General features: G+C 48.0%; 2 protein-coding genes across 3 annotated transcripts in view; both read left to right on the forward strand.

Moving 5' to 3' along the window:
* Positions 1–8,673, forward strand: part of CDYL2 (chromodomain Y like 2) — a 1,015,850-nt gene that overhangs the window by 989,891 nt on the left and 17,286 nt on the right. The window lies entirely within an intron of this gene.
* The window catches only part of MAF (MAF bZIP transcription factor), a 14,083-nt gene continuing 12,312 nt past the window's right edge, over positions 6,903–8,673 (forward strand). Inside the window, exon 1 of the mRNA XM_035025302.1 lies at positions 6,903–8,672. Coding sequence (XP_034881193.1) covers positions 7,999–8,672 — 674 coding nt within the window. The 5' untranslated portion in view covers positions 6,903–7,998. The remainder of the gene's footprint in view (position 8,673) is intronic.

The raw sequence follows: 8,673 nt of genomic DNA on the forward strand, positions 1-8,673 counted from the left end.
TGCTTGGGTTCAAAGAACGTAAGCACACACATAGAGAATGAGGGAATGAGGGAAGAGAAGACCCTGGGACCGCACAATGAGTCACCGGTGGTTCTGTGTCTGCCAGAGAGGCTTGTGAAATTATGGTCTGCATGGGGAGCAGGCAGACTGCTGCTCACAGAGGCGAAGGGCGGTGCTTGCTCTGGGATGAGAGGCTCACACCTGGGGATCTGGGTTTAGTTCTAGGACCTGAGCCTGCAGAGGGGAAGCAACCAGGTGGGCCCATCTGGAGTCAGCAACCAGGAGGCGGGGTGGCGGTGGGGTGGGGGTGAGGGGCACTTGAGATTCAAGCATATTTGGAAATGCTAAAGGCACTGCCAGTGTTTACAGTGAAAACCAAAAGGCAGGGAGAGGGTGTCGGATTGGTTGTCTTCTACTCCCTGGAGTCCCTGAGGGATGTAAGGACTCATTATACGTGGCCTTTGAGTGTATGAGATCAGGACTCGTGTATAGAAGAAGGGGATATGGCTTCATACTACACAAACAAACAAATAGAAAGGTTTCCTAACAATCTCAAGAACTGTGGAAAAATAGATGGACAGGGTAGAAGGTAAAAATGAGAGGTAGTGAGCACCCTGTCGCTAGAGGTGATCTAGTACATGCTGTTGGGGCCATATATGGACTTCCGTGGGTGCTAGGCATTTTGGTTTCTGTAGACCCTTTCTTCTATAAAAAAATTATTATTGTATGACTGTTGGTATAATGACATAAAATCCATGCTGGATTATATTCATTTCTTCTCCTCTGATTTTAAAAGGAAAATGTTTTCCTTGGGCCCTAGGTACGGTGTCTGCTGTGCCTAGTAAATCAGTCTTGCATGCTGCCTCACATGCCAGAGTGTTGTAAAGCAGATTCCGATCAGACATTGGTTGGTAGGAGGGTGTTAAGGTCAGCTCTGTAAACTTCCCCCAGCCTGAGATTCTATTAGGTGAATTCTGCCAAAGAAACAAGGAGTACCCCAGCTGCTTTTTGACATTGTTGAGGTGAAAGTGTTGCAGGCAGCCCATGCTAAAGAACTGTGTAGGAGCTATGATTCCATCCCATGAAAATATACTCGTGGACCCCAGTTATTAGAAGTGGTAACACCTGAGGCCAGGATTAGGGGCTTGGGGTAGACAAGGAATTAGTGGTTTCTTTTGTTTGGTAGCTTCCTGTTTCTGTCTCATTCAAATGTTTATATTTAGCCAAAAGCAAGTATCATTGTTATAAAATAACTTTTAAAAAAACTAGCAAAAGGTCTATAAATTTGAATTTAATTTTTATTTGGTGGGGTAGCCCAACCCTGTCTGATCAGGAATGCTATCGTGATGGATGATGCTGTGAGGGTGCCACAGGGCATGTTTGGTGTTTCCAGTGAACAGAACAGCATGGGAGAGAGCTCAGCATAACCCCTTATGCAACCAAGAAGGAAGATATAAAAACAGGGCCACAAGGGATCCCTCTTCTCAGGCCCCAGCCAAACAAATTCAGAAGCACACAAATTCAGAAATCATCTGCATCACCGTATTCCTGGTAATCCCCACAAGTATTTAAGTTTGGTCTCTGTTTCCCAGAGCTTTCTATTTTCTAGGTCCAGTGGCTGCTAAATGCCTCTGGAACAGGACCTTTGAGTCACTCCATCCCCAGGTGTAGGAAGAAGAGGGACCAAAACCAGTAACAGCCTGTCCTCTGAGTTATCATGCATAAAAGACACAAGCCTGACTAAACACTGTCCCAATATCAGGTGCCTTGTTAAATTCCTGCTTTTTTTTTTTTAATCAGTTCTGATTTCAGCACAATAAACATCTTTGAAGGGTTGAATGTTTTCAAGACATAGTCCCTCATCGGTATAAGCTGTGAGTAGGATCAAAAGGGATAACAATGGAGGAGTGAACCATAAGCAGTTTCTAATTGAGCGGGGCCGGCGGGGGGGGGGGGGGGGGGGGGAATCTAAGGAGATGGTTATGCCCTGAAAAAGGAAAGAGCAAAAAAAAAGAAGAAGAAAAAGAAGCCATGTTAATCTGTTGATTTGGAATGGCAGGGGTGGGGAAAGAGGCCTCGTCATTCTGTATCTCTGTCTACTGCCTTAAACCAAAAGAAGCCCGTTCATTTAAATGTTCATGTGTGCGCGAAGCTCTCCATTCAACACCTCCTGTCTGCCAGGCCATCCTGGGTGTCTTTTTCGGGTGAAGAAAGGGAGCAAATTTTGGGAGATCTTCCCAGGAATTCTCACTTGAAAAAAAACATCTGGGTGTTTCACATCTCTTGTGCAAAACAAACAAGTTTTTTAGTAAATGATGTGCATTGTGTTCTAAGGTAGAGTCCTAGGGAGACCAAAACAACAAACAAAATAAACATAAACAAAACCTCCAACTGTCAACGCGATTTTACTGGCTTCCATGGTTCTTCACAAGGTGTGGGTGACGAGTTGCAGGTTGTTTCAGGATCCCCAGCCTGTGTCCAGATCATCCAGTAAGCACTGCAGTGTATGAGGGGCTGGCACCCTCCCCCCGGGGCTCCACCACGGGCACACAAATCCCTTCTAAATGACACCCCTGGAAAGAGATCTACAGATCTCACTTGTCTATATTTTGCTTCCTCCTCATGATTACCCCCCTCCCTTGCAGCCCAGCTTCCCCGAAAACCAAATGAGTTGTTCTCTAACTGCACCGGAAAATCAGAATTTATTGTACATATGTTTGTGTTCCACTTAATAAAAAAACCTATATTTTAAGATAAACTTTGTTAGTAATTCATGAGGTAAGTGACTATTTATGCTAATCAGGCAGAAATATATTCTCAAGCATAATGCATTACATAAATTTGAATGCAAAATGTTCAATTATGAAGTAAATACAGGTAATGCAAATAATAAATTACCTCTAATAAAAATTATAAAAGATGTGCCTTCAAAGAGAGAGTGGCTTTAACTTACAACTGTGAACTGCTTAAAGAGAAAAGAATTAATAAATGCTGAATTACTCTGATGATTATTTAGCACATAATTCACCTATTCATAACGACTCCTAGTAATCAGACTGTTGTTTCACATTCTCCAATATGAGGCAAGACTGTTTCCTCAGCATTTTACCCTTATCAGATTATCTCGTCTGATTCTATTAATTTTCTTCCATGAATCTGCTAACAGTGATTTGTGATTTACTTACCCTGCTAACTAAAGACTGTTAAAAGGATTTATCTAACACTAGACCTAAGAACACTATATGTCTTATCATTCAGTTACTCTGAGCAACTCTTTCCTCAAATCAATTTAGTTGCTTTCATAGTGAACTTTAGTGATACTGGTTAGTTCTGCACCATAAAATCAGCTCCTGGATAAACAAAGAGTTCAGACACGACACTTGATGCATCTTGTTCTTTTTAGATCATATATGTCTGATTCCAACGTGATATACCTGAGTTGCTATAACTCACAATCAGGAAAAATATATTATTTTTAGATTTTCATCATTGTAATTTGGACATGAACAAGTTTTTCTCTTTCTTTCTTTCTTTCTTTTTGCATGAAGTTCTTCTGTAGGTACTGACATGAAACTACAATTGTGTTTTTGATGTTATGGTTTCGCAATCTTCTACAGGATTCGACCCATCCCCTCCCCCCTCCACATTCTTCTATAAATATTCACTGCTTTCAGAAACTTTAATACTACTGGTTTGAATTGGTCAGTAATGACAAACGCATGGTTTCTAAATTACTCTATATTGTTCTACAGAGATTACTAGAGTATATATAGCAAGGGGATATTAAGCAGTAAGAAAACACAATTCACATTGTATTTGGATTAGGCTGGCTTGGAAGAAGTGAAACAAACAATGTTCGCAAAGAAGTCTAAAGAAATGTGGCCTTGCTGTAATTGTAGAGAATCAAAAATCTGAATAGTACTAATTAAAATGAGAGAGCTCAATTGTTACAAAAGAAACGCTGCTAACAGAGAACTGTAAATGTTTAGACACCCCTGTGAATCACTAAATAATAAAGCAAAAAGGACAAACACAAGAATTAAGTTAAAAGAGCACTACTGCTACACGTCTAAAAAAATAATTCTAATCCTCTTTTTTTCAAGAGAAAATGGGAGGCTGTAAAAGACTCTGCAATAAGAGAAAGAAAAATCCCATGGCTTGACAGCAGTGTACAAAAATAAACCATAAAAAATGTGCAGATAATAATACATTTAGCTGCCCAAACATGGGCATTTAATTTCTAGAAATGATATATAATTGCAACAATTAGGTGGACGGCCATGAATCTGTATCCCTTGGTCTTCCTCATTAGCAAACTTTGTTTATAAGTGTTGTTTATTTATAAGTGTGGCAGTTTCAGTGTTCCTGGCCAAAAATACTTTCAAGAGAGGCAGGAATCCTATCTTATAGCTTTTAACAAAAATATGATGCAAAAGGATAAAAAAAAAACCCAATTATTACAAACAAAAAAAATGAATTAATTCTTCCTACATACACTTATATTCATATTTTACATGAAAAACATAAACTTCAGATTTTTGTGGCTAATGATTAAAAAGCCCTGGAAAACTATCACTATGGACAATGCTAAGTGACATAATATGTCTATGTAATTTAAGCAGTGGATTTTCCTCTGAATACATAAACTATAATCTCTTAACTTCATTACTAGGTAAAATACTGTTTGAGAGGAGGAAAGCAAAGGAATCCTGTTAGATTGCATAAATATTGACATAATCTTCACTCTTTTTTCCCAACTGGCAATAGATATACTTCATTCCCGCCCTACAAAGTGCTCCCATAAAACCAAAACTATCCTTATAAACAGCTTCTCTGCAGCAATAATGAAAAGGAAAAAGTCCTTTTCTGGAAAGTACCAATGGCACTGGCCTTTTAGGGTTATGATGTGCCTACAAACCTTTTGGGGAGCCTCTCATTAGGGATTCTGGGTCTGAAGCAGCAAAGAAATTAACACAAGTCTAATCTGGTATAAGAAGCCAATGAGTGACACCTAAGGTCTCATTATAAATAGCAAAGTATGCCGTGGGGAGGGTGAGAGCAGTTCTGAAGTGCAATGTTCAAGAAGCTGGCTTAATATATGACTAAGTGTCAGAAGTCAGGTTTTTTGAGAATTACTTTTCAGATAAACAACTTTATAGCACTGCACTTAATCATCTTACTAGAGGCATCTCATTTATCACCGGATTACAAGTAACTTTAATTCTATTGATATTGCCATAAAGCCCCGTTCAAAATCCATCCTGGCACTTTTAAAGGGTTTAGGGCCCTGTTACATGGGATTCACTTGCAAAAGTCTCTCAGCAGAATCATACTCTGAAGGCTTCTGTGTCTCCTGGCCTCTTTGTTGACAATCAAGGGGGACATTAGGGAAAAAGGATTCCTGACCCTGCCAGCACTGTCCTTAGCACCTTTCCTACCAGGTTGGGTTCTCCCACTGCAGTCAAACTCTCTGTGCTTCAGTCCCCCTCCCACCTTGGGAAACCAGCTTCTTTTCACTTCATCAACAAAACTGGACACGGATCAATTTCAACTGACCTTTGCCGAAAGGTGGCGCTGTTGAGGTAAAAATCCAACAATAGTTTTCACTGGGATTCTTTAGCAGGCTTTTCAGATTTTTTTTTTTAAGTGCGCCCTCCTAGCGTCTCCCCCTCCCGTAAAGTAAAATAAATATGATTAACACCAAATGCATTTCATTAATTGGAGGAATCAACAGTCTCAATATCCAAGTAGGCGGGCTGGTCTTCCAAACGCTGGGTTGGCTTGGCTCACGCTTGTTTTCCCCCCAGTAAATCTCGGTTTCTCCGACTTGCCTATCGCTTTAAAATCTTAGAAATAGTTGTTGGTTCTTTCTTTTCTCTTTTCTGTTTCTTTCTTTCCTTTATCTTTTTTTTTTTTTTTTTTTTGCATAAGCTTTAAAAGAATCGGTCTAGAAAACTGAATAGTTATTAGCATCTGCAACGGGGAGGGGGAGAAGCAGCCCCCCACCCCACCCCCACTGTGGGTTTCCGGGCCGGTCCGAGAAACCGCGGTTTAAAACTTAACCCTTCGAGGGGTGCTGGCGAAGGCTGGGCTGTTGTTTCCCCCCAACACATACACCCCTTGCTCCTCTCCACGGCCAAGTCTGAAATAAGTGAAATATGAAAGTGCAAAGGGCACGCGGGACCCTGATAAACAGGGGTCAGATTTCCTAAGGGGGTGGGGGTGCGTGTGTGTGTGTGAGAGAGAGAGAGAAAGAGAATGAGAGAGAAAGAAAAAGAGAGAGAGAGGAATATGAATATGAACCTCAAAGGCCAAACTCGGGCCAGTGTCGGAAGCCAGAGGGCTGAGCTGGGCTGACCCGGCTCCGAGCTTTCCGGGAGCTAACTCGCGTAGGCGTTTGCTCCCCCCCAAGGGCACGCGACGCCAGCGGGCAGCCAGTCCCCGCGCGTAATGGCCCCTGGACAACTTATTTCCTCTCCTTCAAAGAGGACGATAAAACGGGCTTTCTCCACGCGCGGACCCGGAGCCACTCGGGCTGCGCCCGGCGAGGCGGCGTCCTGCGCGCAGTCGGGACCCTGAGTCCCCCGCACCCCTGCGCCCCAGCGCGCGGGCCCCGGAGAGAGGGACAAAGAGTTTGCGCTCTTTGGCTCAAAGGGCCAAGTTTGAGCTCCCCGCACAGCTATGCTCGGGGAAGGCATGTTCCCCGGGCCAGACACCTGGGTGCCAAGCAGGAGCAAGGTGGAGAAGATGAGGAGCGAATTCACAGTCCCGCGGATGGGGGCTGCCCAGGAAAGGGAGTCAGGCCAGTCCCCGCCGAGGGAGCGGAGGGCAAGCCGGCGCTCCGGAAGGCAGGCCTCTCTCGCGCTCCGAAGTAAAGCAAACCGGCCTCCTGGTCCTACCGGATTCCCGCAATCCCTCTGAACTACTTCCCCTCTCACACCAAACTTTGCGCCGGGCTTTTCTCCCTCCCCGGGAGGCTGCGGCGCGGGAAGGGTTAAGCCTGCTTGTCCCAGCTGACAGTCAGCTGATTGGGCCCTGATTGACAGCCCCGAAAAGTTTCCTTGTTTCTATCTATTATGCTAATCGCGGCCGCTCTCGCCGCCTCCCATTGGCCCGGAGTACCAGTCAATTTCCCATTTGGGCCTGACGTCACAAGTGCTATAAAACTCAGCAATTGCTTTAAACTCTTCTTGCTGGATCAGAGGCTTTAAAATCTTTTTTCATCTTCCAGCTGAAGCTCGGGCTGCTCTTCGGCTCGGCCTCCCCCCTTTTGCTCTCTGCCTTGCCTTTCCCCAGGACTTCGCTATTTTGCTTTAAAAAAAAAAAAAAAGGCAAGAAAGAACTAAACTCCCCCCTCCCTTTCCTCCAGCCGGGCTGCACCTCTGTCTTGCACTTTGCACGGAGAGCGCGCGCGAGGGAGAGAGAGGAAAGAGAAAAAAAAATAAAAAGAGCAGGCAGAAGAGAAGGCGAGAAGCATGAAGTGTTAACTCCCCCGTGCCAAGGCCCGCGCCGCCGGACAGCCGCCCGCCGCGCCTCCAGCCCCGAGCGGCCGCCGCGCGCGCCCCGCCTGCAGCCCGGGCCGGCGAGGCGAGCCCTCCTTATGCAAAGCGCGCAGCGGAGCGGCGAGCGGGGGACGCCGCGCACCCGGCCGGGCTCCTCCGGCTTCGCCGCCGCCGCCACCGCAGCCCGCGGAGGACCTTCCCGAGCCTGAAGCCGCCGGCTCGGCACGCACGGAGGCGAGCAGGCGAGGAGGGGCCGGGGCGAGTGAGCGAGCACATTGGCGTGAGCAGGGGGGAGGGAGGGCGGGCGCGGGGGGCGCGGGCAGGGCGGGGGGTGTGTGCGCGCTCGGAGGTTTCGGGCCAGCCACCGCCGCGCGAGCTAGAAGCGCCCCAGCCCGGCAAGCTGGCTCACCCGCTGGCCACCCAGCACAGCCCGCTGGCCCCTCTCCTGCAGCCCATCTGGCGGAGCGGCGGCGGCGGCGGCGGCGGCGGCAGGAGAATGGCATCAGAACTGGCAATGAGCAACTCCGACCTGCCCACCAGTCCCCTGGCCATGGAATATGTTAATGACTTCGATCTGATGAAGTTTGAAGTGAAAAAGGAACCGGTGGAGACCGACCGCATCATCAGCCAGTGCGGCCGTCTCATCGCCGGGGGCTCGCTGTCCTCCACCCCCATGAGCACGCCGTGCAGCTCGGTGCCCCCTTCCCCCAGCTTCTCGGCGCCCAGCCCGGGCTCGGGCAGCGAGCAGAAGGCGCACCTGGAAGACTACTACTGGATGACCGGCTACCCGCAGCAGCTGAACCCGGAGGCGCTGGGCTTCAGCCCCGAGGACGCGGTCGAGGCGCTCATCAGCAACAGCCACCAGCTCCAGGGCGGCTTCGATGGCTACGCGCGCGGCGCGCAGCAGCTGGCCTCGGCGGCCGGGGCCGGCGCCGGCGCCTCCCTGGGCGGCAGCGGCGAGGAGATGGGCCCCGCCGCCGCCGTGGTGTCCGCCGTGATCGCCGCAGCCGCCGCGCAGAGCGGCGCGGGCCCGCACTACCACCACCACCACCACCACCACGCCGCTGGCCACCACCACCACCCGACGGCCGGTGCGCCCGGCACCGCGGGCAGCGCGTCCGCCTCGGCCGGTGGCGCGGGCGGCGCGGGCGGCGGGGGCCCGGCCAGCGCC

This window comes from Mirounga leonina, unplaced genomic scaffold, assembly GCF_011800145.1.
Source record: "Mirounga leonina isolate KUSES-001 unplaced genomic scaffold, KU_Mleo_1.0 Mir_180, whole genome shotgun sequence".
Classification (NCBI taxonomy): Eukaryota; Metazoa; Chordata; class Mammalia; order Carnivora; family Phocidae; genus Mirounga; species Mirounga leonina.